At 57.2% G+C, this 19,736-nt stretch overlaps 2 protein-coding genes across 2 annotated transcripts in view; both read left to right on the plus strand.

Moving 5' to 3' along the window:
- Positions 1 to 13,151, plus strand: LOC101548258 (angiotensin-converting enzyme-like protein Ace3). Its single transcript, XM_055132269.1, has 15 exons — positions 1 to 324; positions 713 to 871; positions 1,103 to 1,190; positions 1,386 to 1,529; positions 1,982 to 2,173; positions 2,286 to 2,383; positions 2,471 to 2,643; positions 2,799 to 3,022; positions 3,164 to 3,308; positions 4,061 to 4,159; positions 4,579 to 4,701; positions 9,096 to 9,280; positions 9,946 to 10,318; positions 12,817 to 12,952; positions 13,041 to 13,151. Exons 1-15 carry the CDS (start codon positions 1 to 3, stop codon positions 13,149 to 13,151), a joined length of 2,574 nt encoding a protein of 857 aa, XP_054988244.1.
- The window catches only part of KCNH6 (potassium voltage-gated channel subfamily H member 6), a 19,892-nt gene continuing 13,234 nt past the window's right edge, over positions 13,079 to 19,736 (plus strand). Inside the window, 5 exon segments of the mRNA XM_055133824.1 lie at positions 13,079 to 13,313; positions 13,848 to 14,120; positions 18,085 to 18,177; positions 18,641 to 18,802; positions 18,907 to 19,112. Of these exon segments, the coding sequence (XP_054989799.1) occupies positions 13,238 to 13,313; positions 13,848 to 14,120; positions 18,085 to 18,177; positions 18,641 to 18,802; positions 18,907 to 19,112 (810 nt within the window). The 5' untranslated portion in view covers positions 13,079 to 13,237.

The following is a 19,736-nucleotide window of genomic DNA, read 5'->3' on the forward strand; positions in this document are numbered from 1 at the left end:
ATGGGCACAAGATGGACTTGCCCTGGACCTTCCCTCCTCGTCCTCTTCTGTTACGGGCAGCTCTTGCCATGGCTCAGGACTGAGGGTGATATGGCCTTCAGGAACATAGATGAGAGAGAGATCAAACCCCAGGCACAAGGGGTTCAGGAAGGGAAAATCTCCAAAAATGAAGGTGCAAACACAACAGAAAGTTTCTACAGTGAAGCCACAGCATCTGATTTCCTGAAGTATTATGATAATACAGCTCAGCTTGTATGGAACGAGCTCATGGAGGCTACTTGGAACTATACTACCAACATTACCAAGAAAAATCGAGAGCAGATGGTGTGGTACCACCTGTGGCCCAGTTCCTCTCCTCTTGCTCCCCCTGGAGTCATGGTGTGGGTGGGGGTGAGGGGAGGGGATCCCTGCCTACTGCCCACCCTGTCCGGAGCTAGAGGGAAAAGATATCCTGGTGTCAAAGCAGTTGGTGAGCTTGAGGCCTCTTGGAGACCCCAAATACCTTCTGGGCAAGAATCTGTTGTTTCTATTCCCTTGTGACTATTAATCTCCTCCTTGCTTTTAAGGGCCCAGGCTTCCTCCCTTCTCCCTTATGTTCAATGTGAACCCTGATGGGGTGCAAGGGGTGGGGGGTGGGGACTTGGGGAGGAGGGTGGGCTCCAAAGATCCCTCCCACCACTTCCCACAACAAATCCGAGGCCCTTCTTCCCAGCTGCAAAAAGAGGTAGAGAAGTCGCAGCACATGCTGTACTTTGGCACCCGAGCCCGCCTGTTTAAGATCGCTGGCATCCAAGACCCCACGCTAAAGCGCATGCTGAGTAAGCTGCAGAACTTAGAGAAAGCAGCCCTGCCCCAGGAAGAGCTCCAGGAGGTGATGGACGGAGCCCCCAGGTCTCCAGGCACATGCTCCCCACCCCCAGGGGTGGGAGGGCTGGCTGGGTGAGGGAGCCAGAGTGCCTGGGCAGGAGGGAGGTTAGGGGGCAGGATGGGCAGCACTTCCTGGGGGCAGGGTGGGGGCTGGGAGGGAAGCGGCCTGCCTCAGCCTCTCCCTCCCGGTTGGGTCCTGGCACGGGCCTGCCCTGGGTGACACCTGTCTCCCCAGTATAACCAGCTGCTGGCCAACATGGAGACAGCATATAGCATGGCTCAGGTGTGTCTGAATGAGGGACCCTGCCTGGACCTGGAGCCGGGTGAGTGCCCAAGGTCCTCCCCAGGCTCTCCCCATCCTCCTCTTCCTTTCAGCTCCCTCCTGGGCAGGTGAGGGCAGAAAGGCAGGAGAGAGAGAGAGAGAGAGAGAGAGAGAGAGAGAGAGAGAGTGTATGTATGTGAATGTGTGTGTTTGTGTGTGTTGGGGGGCTCATCTGGGCTCCTTTTTGTGGGTCCAGACCTCATTGAGATCATGGCCAACTCCCGAGACCACCAGGAGCTGCTGTGGGTCTGGCAGGGCTGGCGGGATGCCGTGGGGCCCCAAGTTCGTATCACTTTCGAGCGCTATGTGCAACTCAGCAACTTGATGGCAAACCTCAACGGTGAGTGTCCCCACCCCCACCCCGGGCGGGGCAGATGGGAGGAGCCGCTGCAGCAGAGGCGGAGAGCAGGCACCACCAGCTGAGGGCCCCCTCCCGGCCCCCCCCCCCCCCGAGCCAGACGAACAAGAAGGCAAAGTGCTGGCCAGTCTTGGTGGGGAGGATCTGGGCTCAGGAAGGCCTGCAGACTGCGGAGACTGTCCATCTGTCCTTCTGTCCATCCGAGTCCGAAGGCTTGGATGGCTGAGCACGCACGTGGGGCAAGAGGTCACAGTCCGTCTGAGCTCAGAACTTCACTGGCCCCGATCTGCCCCCATCACAGACAGTATCTTTGGGGCAGTTTGTTCCCATTTGGCAAGCTTAGGTTCCAGGAATCAGGGAGGCCGAGGCAGTGACCCGGGTCTGATACTCCAGGGTGAGGGGACCCTCTGACCACCCCCCCTTTCCTGTCCTAGGTTACAAAGACATGGGGGCCATGTGGCAGGCCGCCTACGAGTGGGAGACACTGGAAGAAGACCTCGAGGACCTCTACCAACAGCTGCTGCCGCTCTACCTGAACCTGCACGCCTACGTGCGCCGCGCCCTGCACCGCCACTATGGGCCCCAGATCATCGGGCTGAGGAGCCCCATTCCCGCCCACCTGCTGGGTAAGGCCCAGGACACAGAGGAGGCGGCTGGCAGAGGCACCGGGAGGCTGAGGGGCCCCCGAGGAGAGACATGGACGCCTGCGTCCCTCAGCCTCTCCATTGCCCCTTCCAGGGACTATGTGGGCGCAGTCCTGGGTCAACATCTTAGACCTGGTCCTTCCCTTCCCGGAGAAACCCCTGGAAGACATCACCAAGACTATGAAAGACCAGGTCAGTGCTGGACTCCGTCCCGCACCTACCTGCAGGTACCCCTGGGCCGAGAGGGCCGGCTCCTCACGCCCCTCCTCTCGCTCCCAGCACTGGAAACCCTTGAAAATGTTTGAAGAGGCTGACAAATTCTTTGTCTCCCTGGGCATGATACCTGCTCCGCCCGAGTTCTGGAAAAAGTCCATGCTGGAGAGGCCCACGGACGGGCGGGAGGTTGAGTGCCACACCTCTGCCTGGGACTTTTATAATGGCAAGGACTTCAGGTACTGGCCTGCCCAGCCCCACCCCACAAGCCGCCTCCAGCACCTCTGCTCCTCACCCCTTCTCTTCCCCGGTCTGAGTGGAACCACCCCCAGTCAGGAAGGAGAAACCTTGAAAGGCATCCCCATGCTCTTTGACCCCTGCCCTTTAACCCTAGGATAAAGAAGTGCACCGAAGTGTCCGTGGAAGACCTGATGTCCATCTTCCACCAGATGGGCCATATCCAGTACTTCCTGCAGTACAGGAACCTCTCCGTGATCTTCCGTTCAGGCGCCAACCCAGCCTTTGAAGAGGCTGTAGGGTCATTGGTCACCCTCTCGGCCTTCTCCAACAAGCACTTGATCGACAGAGGCCTGCTGAGCCATCAGCACCAGGATACAGGTGACTGGGACCCAGAGGGTCTGCACGAGGCCGCCCGAGCCTGGGGTTCCAAGCCAGGGCCTCTGCAGACAAAACTAGGGGCAGGGGAGCGGGAGGAAGGGGAAGCCACAAGCCACCCCCTGACTGTACCCCTTTCCGCAGAGGAAGAGGTCAATTTCCTGATGGGCATTGCCCTGGACAAGATCGCCTTCATCCCCTTTGCCTACCTCATGGACTTGTATCGCTGGAAGATCTTTGATGGCACCATCAAATCCAGTGTCTACAATCAGGAGTGGTGGAACCTCAGGTGGGAAGGGAGGCTTCCCGGGCTCTTGAGCACCTCCCAGGGACCACCTGTGGCCTTTCTGAGGACCACACTCGAGACCCAGTGGGTGGAGGGCAGGGGATGCCCCAGGAGAGTGGGAGTTCTTTGCTGGCATCAGCCTAAAGCCCCCCAGGTGAGATGACCAGGCTGTGTGTGCATATGCAAAGCTTCCTGTTGAATCTGGTATCAGCCCTGAGCAAACCTGACGATCCCTCTCAGGACCCTGCGGGGTCTTCCCTCCCTCCCTCATTCCTCTGCTGCCCCCTTCCTTCTTCCCTCCCTCCCTCCCTCCTTCCATCCGGGGCAGTGTTCAGGTTCACCCCTGGTTGTATCTCAGCAATCACTCCTAGTGGTGCTTACAGAACCATATGGGGTGCCAGAAATGGAACTTAGCTAAAGGCCTTCCCCACTGCCCTATTTCTCCAGCCCCAAGAAGAATTCTTATTGGTTCTTCTATGACATGAACCCTCCGGGGCAATCAGTCTGCAAATGTTCCCCCATCTCAAGGCTGCCGGCCTGGCTTCTGTCTGCTGAGAGAGCCCTGGAGGGGTCCAGCAGGCCCCGCACTCGCTTCCCGGTGTCTCCTTTCATTCCCAGCCCCAGCCGCAGGGCCTGACAGTGGCGGTGCTGTCCTCACGCAGGTCCTGTCTGGAGAGCTGTGCATGTGCGTTGAAAGGAAAAGGCACAGGGATCCCCGCTGGGTGGCACCATCCAACCCCTGCTTTCTCTGCCAGGTTGAAATACCAAGGCCTGTGCCCCCCGGTTCCTCGGTCAGAGGACGACTTTGATCCAGGTGCCAAGTTCCACATTTCTGCCAGCATACCCTACATCCGGTAAAGGTCTGGGCTCTGCCAGTGTTGGGGGCCCCTGCTCGCCACGTCCTGGTGGGCTACGCAGCCTCTGGGGGCCAGGCCTTGAAATTGCCCCCATAGATTTTTCCATCTGCTGGGGTGGGGCACAGTTATTCCCAATACTCCAAAGAGGAGTATTCCCAAGCCCCTGCCGTTCTGAGAGGGTGGGGGCAAGGGGGGCAAAGGCTGGCATGTCTGTGGGTTCCCGAGTGAGCAAGGAGAGTCTTTGCAGTCTACCAGGGCCAGCCCAAGGGGGCTCTTGCAGGAGGGGCCTCTGACCCACTATGACTTGAGCAGTGGCCCTCATGGACACTGTGTGTGGGGGTGCCCAGAGTCCAGTGGCTCTGGCTTCCCACCCTTGGCACCCACTCCCCAGACTGCCCTCACGTTCCTCTACCCAGGTACTTCATCAGCCTCGTGCTCCAGTTCCAGTTCCATGAGGCACTGTGCAAGGCCTCGGGCCACACGGGCCCCCTGCACCAGTGTGACATCTACGGCTCGAAGATGGCGGGGAAGCTGCTAGAGTGAGTGCCCCCTCGCACCCGCACCCCAACTGAGCGGGCAGTTCTCCCCTGCCAGACTGCATCTCTCCAAGGCCTGTTCCCTCAGTGTAATCTTCCTGCTAACACACACACACACACACACACACACACAGAGGCACACGTAGACACAGACAAGCACACACAGGCACATGTAGGCATGCCACATACATGCACACACAGGTGTACCACATACAGACACATAGGCACACATAGGAGCACATGCACACACAGGCACATACATGCACACATAGGCACCTATAGACACACAGGCATAAACAGGTGTGCCACACACAGGCACACACTGGCATACCACACACATGCACACACAGCACACCCACACATCCACAAGCCCACACGGACACTCTCACACTCAGTCACACACACTCATACCCACAGACACTCCCATACTTGTTTTTTTTTCTTTTTGGGTCATACCTGGTGATGCACAGGGGTTACTCCTGGTTCTGCACTCAGGAATTACTCCTGGCAGTGCTCAGTGGACCATATGGGATGCTGGGAATCGAACCCAGGTCGGCTGAGTGCAAGGCAAACGCCCTAGCCATTGTGCTATCACTCCAGCCCCACAATCCCATACTTAGACACACACACCATACCCACACAGCTAACTCAGAAATTGCACTTTCACGTGAAATCACAAACTCCCATACATGCACAATCTCTCCCACTTGCACAGGCACTCTCACATGTCTTCACACTCCATACACAGGCTCACACATGAACTAACACACTCACCCACACATGCACACACTCTTGTGCACACACATGCCCTCACACTCACACATGCATTGAACTCATGCACACATTTGCACACACAACGCAACTCAAGCACTAACACACACACACACATGCTCTCATGCACACACTCATATTCAAATACTCATGCATGCAGTCACAAGGCACTCATGCACCCACTGTCAATCACGGTCTCAGAAGGAAAAGAAGCGCCAGGCCAAGCCCCTCATTCTTGCTGTGTGAGGTGTTCGGGTGGCCTGAAGGCCCTTTCAGGAGATTCTCTGTACCCAGGCAGACGGCTCAATGCAAGAAGCAGAGGCGGGTAGTGCCATGAGGTCTGTGGCGGTGGGGATCACCCATCAGAAGTGCTGGGGGCTGGGGCCACACCCTGCAGTGTTCAGGAGACTATGGTGCCAGGGATTAATCCTGGATCAACCGCATGCCAGGGCTGCGCCTTAATTCCTGTACTTTCTCCAGCCCTTTCCCACCTCACTGGCAAGTACCTGGACCTGGTTCCCAGCTGACCCAGTCTGTCTTCACACCATCCTGTGGCTGTGCTCTGCCAGCCCTGGGCCTCTGGGCCCTCTGCCCAAGTCTCTGTTCCTGCGCTTGGTGTCCGACCCATCCTTCCCAGTCCTGCCTCAGCAGCCTTGGCTAGTAAGTGCTACCAGAGGCGGGGTAGCACTTACTAGACTGGGTGACTGGGGACCCTCCTGACAGTGGCTCAGGGCTTCTCTAAGAGGCGGCTCTTAGCCTTGCTTCTCAGAGATGACACTCCTCGGCCTGCGAGCCATGGCTCGTACGGCGGGTCAGCCTTTGACCCCCAACTCTGGAGCATATTCTCTTGCCCTGGTGGTTTCCCTTTGTCAAAGGTGCCTGGGAGATTAGACCTAGATCCGCTGGTTCCGAGATCAGAGTTTACCCACTGCCTGGGTACATTCTTCCAAGGAATTTCAACAAGTCCACTTCTCTAATTGGTCAAGGTCATCTTCAGCTTTACTCCTGCCTCCCTGAGGACTAACAAAGCCACATAATTTAGTATCTTTGCAACTTTAATGAGCATATTTGTGATTCCACTGTGCAGTCTGCCAGCAGCCAGCCAGATGGGGTCGCAGGACTGACCCCCCCTACCCTAGGGCTCCCTGGGGGCTGCACCCCGCCTGCCTTCTGTCTCCCTCATCCGTCCATCTGTTGGCTTTTCCATGCTTCCACATCTAGGGGGGCCAGTCGGGTCCTCTGCTCAGGTTTCAGCCCTTCAGCCCACAGGAACATCAGAGCCCTTTCCACACTCTGCATTTATGTCATGGGCGCCTGTCATTTAGGACAATCAGCAAGCACTGACTTGTGCACGTGCCTTCCAGCAAGGCCGGCATCTGAAGGCACCAGAGGCCACAACCTGGGAACAGAGTGGTGTGGGGAGGGAACGTGGGTGTCAGCAAGCAGAGAGGCCCCGGAGGTTGTGCGGGAAACGGAGGAGAGGATTCTGTCTCCCCATGCAGGAGTACCAGACCAAGCAAGGTTCTGAAGAAGCCTCTAGAGAGACTCACTGTAAACTCAGTCTTTATCCCTGGAGGGCTGGGGCCGAACTAAGTCATGTCTGGTACTCCCTACCCCCTGTCGAGGCCTCATTACTGTCATCGTCAGCACCCTTCCTGCTCCCCCTCCCTCCTGCAGTCCATGGGTGGGACTTTGGCAACCATTTTCCTGGTCCATAGGCAGAGAGGAGGTCTCTAGGAAAGGGGGATGTGGCAGGCTTCGACAGGGCATAAGAGATGGCTGAGGGGGGCTGGAGAGATAGCACAGCGGGTAGGGCATTTGCCTTGCACACGGTCAACCCAGGTTCAATTCCCAGCATCCCATATGATCCCCCAAGCACCACCAGGAATAATTCCTGAGTGCATGAGCCAGGAGTAACCCCTGTGCATCGCCGGCTGAGACCCAAAAAGCAAAAAAAAAAAAAAAAAAAAAGAGAGAGATGGCTGAGGAACAGGGAGCCGGAAGCAGAGAAGGGGAACGGCAAGATTGCAAGGCAGCTATTCAGTGAAGTGATCTTAGAACTTGATTTGCTGCTTTTTATTCATCTCATTGGGGGGGATTTCCCAGAGCCAGCCTCTGGCCAAAGGAAGTGGGGGGTGCAAGGAGATGGGGTCCCGCATGGGCGCTAGCCAAGCTCAGGGGTGCATTGAGGATGGCAGGTAGTAGTGCCCTGGGTTCCCTCTGTAAAGCTTAAGTGTTGCCGAAGAGCCTCTGGGTTGGGGTCTCAGAAAGAAAATAAGCGCCAGGCTGAGCCCCTTATTCTTGCTGTGTGAGGTGTTCGCCTTCCCCGAGCCCCACCCAGCCTGAAGGATGATTTGAAATAGGCAGATGTTCCCCTTCTCCCACCCACTCCTACCACCGGAGCCTTCACGTTCTTCTTTTCTCCCACGATCAAACATCTGATAAAATCCTCTTACCTAAAATTAGTTCTGGGGTTCCTCTTGCCCCGTTTATCTTTTCATCTTGGCGGCTTGGCTTCCATTTCTCCAGGAACTAAATCTCCCAGCTAGTTCCTGATGATGGTCAGCTGATCTTCTCTCCCCACTTTATTCCCACCCTGGTGTCTGGCGGGCCAGGTGTAGGTCTGGTGAGCTCCAGAGGCAGCTGGTTCTCACCCACGAGAGGGTCTCCGCCTGCTCTTTCCACTGGCCATGGAGCTGAGGTCGAGTTGACTGACCTCTAAGGCTCAGGAGTAGCACCACTGAGTCTTGAACCTGACTGCTGTTGGTCTGAACCCCACACTCGGACCCGTGGGCCTCAGGCCCTGGAGCAGCTTGGGAAAGGCTCAGCCCCTGTGTCCAGCTTTCTCCAAAGAAAGGCCTGGAATTCTGGTTCAGCACCCTGGTCCTAGGGGTTTGAGCCCCTGCTGCTCATTGCTCTGCTGACACTTATGCCCTCTGCTGTTGGTATCAGAGAGCATCCAACATGTGTTATTGGTCTAAACCTTCAGGGGCCCAAAGAATTGCTGTCCCATGACCCTGAGCACTCTGGGAAATAGTCTTGTATGCATCCTGGAGCCCAGATATCCTCATGTTGTGATTGTAATATGAAAAGTGAGAAGAATCCCAACTGCCCAGAGTATTATCCACCCACTACTCTCCCTCCCAAGCACTGTGTTTGTCTAATGGCACCACCATGCTAGATTTGGGGATGACTATTGCCTCCATCTCTGGAGATAGAAACAGGCTCAGCAAGGTCAAATTGCTTGCCCACAGTCACACAGCAGGGGCTGGAGTGATAGTACAATGGGGAGGGCTCTTCTTGCCTTGCATGCAGCCAGCCTGGGTTCATCTCTGGCATTCTATATGGTCACGTAAGCTCACCAGAAATGATCCCTGAATGCAGAGACAGGAGTAAGCCCTGAACACCACCGGATGTGGTCAAAAAACCAAATACAAACAAAAAGGTTGCACAGCACCACAATGGCAGACTTAAACCCAGATCTTTCAGAGCTCATGGTTTTGTCTGCTCTGCCGGGGCCTGGGGATGAGAAGCAAAATCTGGAACAAGGCTGGGGCTTGTCCAGAGGGCCTCAGGTGCACCCGCCAAGGCCCTTACATGGCCTCACTGCATTCCCATATTCCCAGGGACGTCCTCAAGCTGGGCTCAAGTAAGCCCTGGCCAGAAGTCCTGGAGCTGATGACCGGAGAGGATAAGATATCTGCACATGCCCTTCTGTCCTACTTCAAGCCCCTCCTGAACTGGCTGGTGATTGAGAACGTGAAGCAAGGAGAGACCCTGGGCTGGCCTGACTTCACATGTACCTTTGAAGGTTGGAGCAGAGCCAGACCAGTCCCCAATTCCCACCTCACCCTGCCCTGGGCCAGCCTCTCCCCTAACCTAGTCTTAGCCCCTAACCCACCTGTGTCCTGACTTGTCCACACATCTGCTGCTGTGTGAGCCTGAATGTGCCTGCTGCGGCCTGGGCCACGATCCCAGCCTATGCCCCAGCCCCTGACCTAGTCAATTCCTTGAAATGTGTCCTGTCAGACTGCTGGGCCGGTATCTCAGCACTGAGTCCCAGGTTGCCTTGTAACAGCCCCGTGGAGCCACTGCTGGGTCCCACAGGGTAGAGAGGCCCATAGCCTCCCAACTCCTGCTTTTCCTGCTCCTCTTTTTTCTCTCCCTTTTAGAGCAGTCAATGCCTTGGGAGGTCACACCTGGCAATGTTCAGGAGTTACTCCTGGCACTGCACTCAGAAATTACTCCTGGCACTGTTTGGGGGGACCATATGGGGTGCCAGGGATCAAACCCGGGTTGACTCCATGCAAAGCAAGCACCTTACCCGTTTGTACTATTACCCCAACCCCCAATCAATGCCTTTAGCTAAGGCTCAATAGCAGTTAGATTATTTCTGATTGCTATGGGGGGCACCCCATGACCCCCTTCCTAGTTTGACCAGCTCTACACCTCCCCCACCCTCTATGTCTTCCACAGAACTAAGCACAGACAAAACAAGCTTCCTGAGTTACCAGGTGACCCCTAAGCAGGCCAGGACCTGGCAGTGGGTTTTGCTTAGTCTGTGCATTGTCATAATCCTGGTGGCCCTGGTGCTGGCCTACAGACTGATCTCCAAGGAGAGAGATTCCCTGCATCAGAAGAGCCAGTCTGAACAGAAGGGGAAAAGCACAGAGAGCACCACCACCAAAGACTATGGTTCCAACGCCTACTTCCTGGGCGTGGCCATGGAGCCTCAACAGGTCCTCATAAGACAGTGGTTTATGCTGGCCTGCTGCGTCATCCTGGTGCTGTGCTTGGTGGTCCTGGTCGTTTGGATGATCACTTACCATGGATGGATGAAAACGAATTGGTGGAGCTGGGACTAAATCAGTGGAACTGGTGAGGTTGGGGACAGGAGGAGGGTGGCCAAACCAGAGGGGCAGGGCAGGGGAGGAGACAGCCTAGTCGCAACTGGGTGCAGCTTTGTGACGGGCTTGAGTGCTTGGGCGTGAGGGTGGGAGACGGTTTGTAATTTTATGTTGATGAACATATGTTTGTATGATCATGTACACTTGTGACTGACTCTGTGTGTGCCCCAGGTTCCAGGTCAACCTCCTCCTCTGAAAGTGTTCATGAACCAGGGTTTCGTGATGCACTGAAGGTGTTTATCCAGACCCCCGCCCCCAGACCAGTTTATTCCCCAGAACTCGCTCTTCACACTACTCGGTTTCTTTCTCGAGCCCAGCTAGACTGGGGTTGCAGTGCCCATGTCGTACCTGTTCTGGGAAAAAAAACAGGAGCAGAGCCCTCATCAGGGGTATTCAAAGAGAACCGACATTCCTTTACTAATCCTTGCTGACCAGTCGATGCCCGCTGCACGCAGCCACACGCTCTGGATATGCCGTGTCCATGTTTCTCATGATCCCCTGGCCTGCCCTGTGAGAGGTTGCAGAACCAGGCCTCCAGCCCCCAAAGCTGCCCTGTGGCCTTCTGAGATACAAGCAGCCTCACAAGCTGGCCCAGGGCCCTCCCTGCCCCACTCCAGACCCTACCGAATGGAGACAGTGGGTAGCTGGGCCCTGAGCCAGGCTTGATTAATGATTGACTTCTTTAATATTTAAACAAAGCTCATCTGCAGCCACTCCGTGCGGGAGATGGCCTTGTTCAGCTCACACACCTGCTGCCCAGCCTGTTGCCCTGGGGATCAAGCACGGGACAAACAGCACCTTTCCAGGCTCAGCGGGGGAGGGACAAGCTGCAGGGGGACATTTGGAAAATGAATACTCCAGGGACAGCATGGACAGAGAGTGAGGAGGTCCCTGGTTCTGCCCCTGATAGCCCTTTCTTTCCAGGTTGGGGGAGGCCTGCCCTGGGATCATCACATCTGAGAGAGGGAGTCTTGGGTTTGGACTCGAGCCCCTGGGATGCTTAGAGCCTGAGCACCAGTGGGTCGAGACATTAGGGGAGGCTTAAAGAAAGTGGCATCACAGTTCAGCTGGCGACCAGAGACAGGTGGCCCCTAGTCTCCAGTGGTGGTGGGAGGGTGGCCCCAAACTGGAACTGACTCTCTAGACGGAAGACTGAGATCACCACAGACCTAACACGAGAGCCCTAATCCTGCCCTGGGATCAAGAAGGTTTCCTGAGCCCTGGATGAGCCTGAGTGACACTTGCTTCTGTCCTGGGGGTCCAAGGCACCTGTCCATATGCCACTGGTCTTAGCTTGACCCTATCATGGTCTCTATTTGTCCCCATTATTGGTTGCTGGTCCTGTCAGGGTGCCCATCAGCAGAGTGCCTCCATGTGCCACCAGCAGCCACCACAGGCCGCGGCACCTAATGGGACCTTGGAAAGTGTGTGTCTGAGCAAGTGAATGAATGAATGTCCAGTGCCCACGTTCCTCCTCAGAGCTCAGCGCACTGCACCCTGAGCCCCTGAGAATCACCCCCCCCTTTCCTCCATAGGCAGCCTGCCCCCTCACACAGGGACAGCCAGGACAACTCTGCCCCCTCAGGAGGCCACACTAGCAGCTCTCCCACCCACCAGCCACAGTAGCCAACAAGGCATTATGGTTCTGCATGGCAAAGGCACACCCAACCCAGGACTCCAAGCCTCTCTCCTGGACTCCAGGACGAACCTCACTGAGCCTCCCTGTCCGTCCTCCCTCCCCCGCCTGCCATTATAAAATTTATTTCACTGGAATATTTTCTTCGTGTCTAAACTGCTCAAGAACTTGCTTGCCCATCAATTAAAGCTAGATGTTCAAAATGGCATCGGAGGCTCTTTATCGATTCCCCTTTTCTCTAACCTGATGTCTCCCAACCGCCCAGCTCAGCTCCTTGCATCTGCCCTGCATCTGCCCTACCAGTGGCCTTTATTTAAAGAGTCTGCCCCCTCTGAATACTTCCCTCCAAGACCTGGCTTAAAGCGGGGCCCTCTGCAAAGCTCCGCCAAGACACTCAGTGAACACTCGTGCCCTTCCCTGCTCTCCATAAAGCCTGGTTCAATAAACCTCACCGAACCCCACCTGCTTCTCCTAGTGCGTTCATTTCCACTCAGTGTCCAGACACTTAGCCGTGATCATTTGCTAATAGGTGGTTTTAGAACTGTTCTCCCGGGCTGTGCCTTTGTGATGGAGAGCTCTCCGGCCTCCGGAGCAGACGCCTCCTTGCCCATTTCCCGCATACCTGCTTCTACACCCTTCTATGGCCTCCTTGGGCCGTGCGCTAGGAGGCTAGCAGCGCCCCCGCTAGCCGCAGGGCACTTGGTAAGGGCGTGCTAGGGGACCGCAGTCCGATCCCGAGAGAGCCTTCAGCAAAAACACCACCAGAGGCTCTTCTGCAACCCCCCCCCCCACTTCCACCCCCAGGCCCGCAAAATCCGGACCGTCCTTCGGTGCAAGGCGGAGGCCGCGGGCCTTGGGGATAAAAGCCAAGGCTCTGGGAGGAGCGGGGGGCCCTTTTCCCGGCGCGGGTTTCCGCTCGGCTCCGCCCCCCGAGAGCCGGGCCCCGCCCCTGCCCCTGCCCCGTCGAGGCCGGGAGAGTCGCCCCCGCCCGCGGACCCCGCCCCGCCGCCTCCGCGCGCTCCTTTCAGCACCGCGGCGCGGACAGCTCCCGGGCGGGCGGCGAGGAGGCGGCGCGGCCCGCCCGGAGCGCAGCAGCCGTGCACCGGGGCGGTGGCCCCGGGGACGGCGCCCATCGGTAGCCAGCGGACTTCGCGGAGCCCGAGGACCGGCGCGGACGCGGGAGGCTGGGGCGCCGCTGGCTCCGGCTAGGGGCAGAGGCCGAAAGATGCCGGTCCGCAGGGGCCACGTCGCGCCCCAAAACACTTACCTGGACACCATCATCCGCAAGTTCGAGGGCCAGAGTGAGTGCGTGCGTTGGGGGCGGGCGAGTATCGGGAGTGCTGGTGTGTGCTCCGTGGGGCCAGAGCCTTTCACTAACTTTGAACGGAGCACGGTGTGGGGGGGACCCGATGCGGACGGTCCCCAAACACCTCCTCAAAATCCGTCCTCTCTCTGGGGGAGCGAGAGGGATACCTGTTCCCTTCCCAGAGTTGTTTTCTTGGTACCCCCTGCTCTCCTCGCTGCCATGACCAGTTTCGCTCCTCACCTAGTTTTTCCTCCAGAGCTTTCCCCAACGCCCTTCTTCCCACCCCTCCGTGGCAGCCATCCTGCCCTTTCCAGGAATTTTCCCGGGCCTGCCCCACAGCTGGGCGACTCTCACTTGGCTGGCCCCGTAATAGCCCTGCTCTGGCCGCATTCCCAGGCCTGACCTCGCCACTCCCTGGTCCTGCGCACTCGCCCCATCTACGACTCCCCTCTCACCCTTACCAAGAGCCCCCGATGGTCCCCTAATTGGGGGCTACCACGGGCTTCCCCCCTTCCCTCCTCCAATGTAGGTCGAAAGTTCCTGATCGCCAACGCACAGATGGAGAACTGCGCCATCATCTACTGCAACGACGGCTTCTGTGAGCTCTTCGGCTACTCCCGAATGGAGGTGATGCAGCGGCCCTGCACCTGCGACTTCCTCACAGGCCCCAACACGCCGCGCAGTGCCATGTCCCGCCTGGCGCAGGCCCTGCTGGGGGCCGAGGAGTGTAAAGTGGATATCATCTACTACCGCAAAGACGGTGAGGCGCCCGCGGGGCCTGCTCTGGAGCCACACTCCTCCCGTCCCTTGGGGAGGATCCTCACCTAAAGACCAGCCTGGCCCCTTTCTGGGCCTCGGTTTCTTGAGGTGGAAGGGGAAGCCGTAGGTAGGCGTTGAATGTGATGATGCCTTTTGACAGTCCCGTTGAGGGGCGGGGGAGCAGGCAGAGCCGCTGCGGGGTTCTGGCCCTGGGCAGGGCCTCCAGCTCCACCACCCCTCCCCCGTGTACCCTGTCTCCTGGCTGTCCACTCTGTCACTGTCAGCCACAGCTGTCAGGCAGCCGGGATGGAAATTAACCTTTCCTCATCTCCATCTGCTCGCGGATTAGGGGCGGAGCCACCCCCACCAGGCCTCTGTGACCAGACAAGGCACTGCTGACTCGGAAAGGGGCCAACCCTGCACGCCATATGCAGCTCCCTAGGAGGACAGGCATTTTCCCCAAACTAGAGGCACGTCTGGTGTGGAAGGTTATGCCAGGCCAAGTTTGCTGCAAGCAGAACAGATGCGCGGGGTAGGGGTGAGGTCAGAGTCCTTCCTGTGAGCACCAGAACCCTCCCCACCCCCGCCAGGGGTGGGGGTGAAGATCCTGAAAATCCCTCTGAAATCACTGGGCTTGGTGCCCTCTTCCCCCCACCCTAACCTGCTTCTAGCAGAATGAGCAGGATGACCGGGCGAGCATTTTCCAAAACACACCTTCCCTAGAGAGAGGCGACTCAGGGAGAAATGGAAGCTGAGCCCACAGTACATGGGTGTGTTTGGGAAACTCCCTGGCGGTTCTGAAGTTTCGGAGCCGCTGACTTAGATTAAGCCTCACACTTCACTGCTGAGGAAGCAGGACCCGAGGCCAAGAAGGGGCATGCCCGCCATTTCCACTTGGAGGGTGGGATGGAGCGTCTCTGCTTCAAGATAGCAATTCCAGGCAGAGGAGAAGAGACTTCCTTTCTGCTCAGGGGCCACTTTGTGGGAAAGAAGTCCTAGGAGAGGGTTTTCCCTTCAAGGGCCTGAGGTCTAGAGACTCATTTGAGTGCAGAGACCTTGGGAGACCTCTGGGGAGACACCAGGAGCTGCTGAGGGCCAGTTCCAGGGGTCTGGTGAGTGAGAAGTGGGAGCGTAAATGCTGACATGAGTGTGTGTGTGTGTGTGTGTATAATTAAGTGCTTGAGCGGGTCCCAACAGTCCCCCTGACCAGTCACTGCTGCTGCAGGTGGGCTAGGTAGGAGTGCAATTAGGGCGCTGAGAACAACCCAGGGTTAGTCTGACAGCACTTACAGGGTTAATGAAGTCAGAATATTTTTAAAAGCTGTGACCTCACCTCCTCATATCATTGCAGAGAGGAGGTGACAGTCAGGGGAGTGAGAAGGGTCCCGGGGATGGGACAGCAAGAAGTGAGGAACCAAGTTCATTCTCTGTCCCTTTCCATAGCTCCACCCGATTGAAGGGATGTAAGCCTGATTGCAAGGAGTGTCCCGGTTGTGAGGGTCTTCTCAGCAGTCTCTCTGTGCTTGGCGTGGGACAAAGGTCAAGGTCAAGTCTTGAGCCTCTGAGGTCAGACTCAGGTCTTTTGGATAAGGTCACTGAGCTCTCAGAAGGGACCTTATGGATCTAGTCTTGAAGGCTGGTGCTGCAAATAGGAAAGTAGCCACAGTCCTTATACCCCTACTCACGGCGTACCCCAGCCCTGCCCCGATCCTCTCCATGGCCTATCGTCAAGCCTTGACTACCTAGGCTTGCCTGAAATTCACTTGAAACTCAGAAAAGGATCTTCCTGACCCGCATTACTCAAAGGGAAGTAAGTGATGCTCTGTGATTGTGTTTACTCATGGTCCACTCTGGACACACAATACTTTTGTATGGGGCTGAAGTGAGAGTACAGCGGGTCAGGCGCTTGCCTTGCAAGCAGCAGACCCAAGTTCAATCCCTGGCATCCCATATGGTCTCCTAAGCCGGCAAGGGTTAATTCCTATGCACAGAGTCAGGAGTAAGCCCTGAGTATCACTGTGGTTACCAAAAAACAGAACAAAAATTAAATTAACAATACTCTATAATTTTCACAACCACCTTACAGATCTGCCTAAGGGCGTTTCCCTCCTTGCTTCCTCAGCCCTAACTCCAGGGCTTTGGGAAGGGCCCTGAAGCAAATTCTCACTTGGCAGGCTCCCACTCTGATAGATTCTCCTTCCTCCCCTTCTCATTCCCATCCCTGGGAGCAGGAGGCTGAGAGGAGCTCCGTGTCCCAGAGGCAGACAGATCTGTGGCCCTGGGTCAGAGATGGGCTCAAGAAGAAGCTTGGGAGGGAAATCAAGGCAGACTGCGACTGCTGCTCTGTGGGTGGGCCAAGGGCACAGGAACACCAACCCATCCAGCCTACCTGGAGTGACTTCCTCACCCACCTTTTACCCGAATGCTGTTAATCAGTTACACATGGACTTCAAGCTGTGGCTGAGAAAGAAGAGCCTGAGGGAGGCTCAAAGGAAGTGTCAGGGGTCAGAGAGATAGTGTTTGGGTAAGACACTGGCCTTGCATATGGCTAACCCTAGTTGGCTTCCTGCATCACTTGGTCCCTGAGCACTGCTAGCTAAGGCCCAAGTGCCCCCCCCACCAACAAAAGAAAAAAGAAAGGAAGAAAGAAAGAAAGAAAGAAAGAAAGAAAGAAAGAAAGAAAGAAAGAAAGAAAGAAAGAAAGGAAGGAAGAAAGAGAGAGAGGGAAGGAAGGAATGAAGGAAGGAAGGAAGGGAGGAAGGAAGGAAGGAAGGAAGGAAGGAAGGAAGGAAGGAAGGAAGGAAGGAAGGAAGGAAGGAAGGAAGGAAGAAAAAATGAAAAACTTCCTCAACAGGACAGCCAGAGAAATATATAGCTCAACAGGCTGAGCGCATGTTTTTCAGGCAGGTCTGAATCCTGGGTAGAATTCTAGAATGCTCTGGTCTTCAATCCATTCCCAGGCTGAGTCTCCCCATTGGCATCCCTGGAACAGCCACTTGAAATCTGGCCTTTGGCAGCTTCCAGCTCCACAGAGAGCCTGGAGCCGGGCCCGTGCCAGCAGGGCCCTCTGAGCCCTGCCAGGCCGCATCTCAGCAGTGCCAGAGGAAGGACGGAGCCTGGTCTTGGAGACAGCGCCACAGGCCGCCGGCCAAGGAGGTTTCCCAGGGTCAAGCCTCGCTGGGCTCAGGCTCCCGAGAGCGATAGGCTTGGCCAGTGACAGGGTGTGTGTGTGCCTGCAGAGGGGTGTACCCTGGGGCCCCTTGTGCCTGAAGAAGTCGGTCCCCAAGGGCTTGGGTGGGTGATGAGTGACACCCCCTGGGGTGGGTGTCTCCCAGCACAGCAGCTGGCAGGTGGCTGCCTGGGGCTTGTCTGGGAATCTGATCCCAGAGATTCCTGCTTGCAGGGAGGCAAGGGAGGGAGGAGCGAGCGGGGTCTCAGCTCGCCCCCCGCAGCCTGCTCGCTGCTCATGGTGCGAGGAGGCAGCAAGGAATGGGGGCGCCAAAGCAGACCTCCAGAGAGGGGCTGTTCTGCCAACACCCCCTGCCCAGCCCACTTCTCACTGGCTCTTTCATTCTGTTCAATAAGCTGCTACACTGGACAGGCTCTGGGCTGCCCGGGGGAGGCAGATCTCCATCTGATTTACATGTTTCCCCTCTGGGGCCTGATTGTTGGGCTTGACCCTCCCAGCAGCAGTTGGATTTGAGAATTGGGGGGCCTCCAGTACTCTGGAGAGGAACTTGTGGGGTGGCCAGCCAGCCCTTGGCTGGGCTCCACCTCAGCCTTCTCCCCAGCCCTGCCCATGCAGTGGACAAAGGACCCCGGAGCCCAGTGGGGCTGATCATGATGTCTGGGCTGTCCAAGTGGTCTAGGACCAACCTCACACGTCCCCCTGCGTGTACCCTGGGTCATCTCCATGTCTGATCCCATAACCCAGCACCCAGCCTCTCTTTCCCTCTGCCTGCCAGCCCAGGAGGTCTGATTCTCAGAATCCAGGCTCTTGTCTGGAGAACGGGGTCTGGGCTGCCCCCCAAGGATCCACAGGGCTCCACAACAGAGCTCAAGGCCTAATGTGCCAACTGGCTCAGTGCCCAGCACTTAGTGTGTTTTCAACCAAGAGCTCCTTCTTGGCTCCAGGGAAGGGGGGCATCTTTGGGAGATGGGAATATGGACCCATCTAAAGTCCAAGCTGGCCAGAGCTCCATGGGTGGGGGAGTGGGGAGTGCCCCACTTCCCCTCCCCACTAATTCACCCAGCTGCTCTGCTTTAATTACCGCAGAAGCAAACCAAGAGGCAAGCCCTGAGCGGAGGGCCCAGCATGCACTTGTGCTGATGCTCTCTGCTAATGAGCAGTTTAGCATCTCTCCCACCTCTGTCCAGGGGCACCCGGTGGGAGGGGACCTGCTGTGCAGTGCCACCAGCCTCTGCCCAGTAACTCGTCACCATCCAGATGGCCTCAGCTGAATGGGATCGAAGCCAGCCCCCAGCCCTTCCAGGCCAGGTCACTGTGGGAAAGGACCCCTTCAGTGACTGACCGACCCCCCCACCAATGGGACTTGGTTGCAGCCTCCAGCTTCCGCTGCTTGGTGGACGTGGTGCCTGTGAAGAACGAGGACGGGGCTGTCATCATGTTCATCCTCAACTTCGAGGACCTGGCCCAGCTCTTGGCCAAGAGCGGGAGCCGTAGCCTGTCCCAGCGCCTGCTGTCCCAGAGTCTCCTGGGCTCCGGTGAGGCGGGGTGAGGCAGCCCTGGGAGAGGGGCGGGGGGCGGAGGGGGAGGGCCTGATGAAACAGTCCACTCCGGGCTGCGCTGACCCTGGTCCCGGTTTCAGAGGGCGCCCAGGGCAGGTCCAGTGCACAGGGCCCCGACGCGGGCAAGGTCAAGTACAGGACCATCAGCCAGATCCCGCAGTTCACGCTCAACTTTGTGGAATTCAACCTGGAGAAGCACCGCTCGAGCTCCAGCACGGAAATTGAGATCATTGCACCCCACAAAGTGGTGGAACGGACGCAGAACGTCACCGAGAAGGTGACCCAGGTGCGGCTCTCGTGGTGGGATGGTCAGAGCTGGGCCTTTCTCAGGTCGCCCCCGGGCCTGGGCCTGAGCAGGCGGAGCCAGTGACTGTCCAGTCTCTCTGGGGTCTGGTGGGAGCTGCCGCCTCCTGTCCTGCTGGGCTCTGGCCTAACAGCCGTTCCTGGAGCCAGGGGAGGCAGGCGGCCAGCAGCACCTCGGGAATCTGCCGCCTCCCGGGCCTGGAGGTTGCGGGGGGGAAGGTGGGAGGCAAGAAGAAAGTCCCAGGAAACTTTTCCACTGGAGGCCCTGACCCCAGGCCCTCCCAAGCCCACCAGGACAATGATCCCAGAAGACACGAACCAGGCCCTGCTCCCTCCCCACCAGACTGGGCTGTGCCTGAGGGATTTCTTCAGTTTCCCTAGTCGAACCCCTGCAAAGTGCTGCCAGAAAAGCCTCTGGTTCCTGGTTGGTTCCGAGTGACTGTTCAGTCGCTGCACATTGATTGTTGCAAAACTCTTTGTGAACCCCAGGTTCATGGGGCCACCCAGTTTAAGAAGCTAGGCATGGGCCAGAGAGAGAGTAAAAGGTTCAAGTAATTCAGCATGTAACTGCGGCCATGACCCAGGGTCAAATTCTGGCTGTAAATCT

The sequence above is a fragment of the Sorex araneus genome, chromosome 3 (assembly GCF_027595985.1).
Source record: "Sorex araneus isolate mSorAra2 chromosome 3, mSorAra2.pri, whole genome shotgun sequence".
Classification (NCBI taxonomy): domain Eukaryota; kingdom Metazoa; phylum Chordata; class Mammalia; order Eulipotyphla; family Soricidae; genus Sorex; species Sorex araneus.

Excerpts from the sequence above, each read along its gene's own strand:
- LOC101548258 (XM_055132269.1), top strand. The coding sequence starts at position 1 with ATGGGCACAAGATGGACTTGCCCTGGACCTTCCCTCCTCGTCCTCTTC. Across the intron at positions 3,023-3,163 it reads CCATCAGCACCAGGATACAG|AGGAAGAGGTCAATTTCCTG; the intron begins GTGACTGGGACC and ends CCCTTTCCGCAG. Across the intron at positions 3,309-4,060 it reads CAGGAGTGGTGGAACCTCAG|GTTGAAATACCAAGGCCTGT; the intron begins GTGGGAAGGGAG and ends TTTCTCTGCCAG.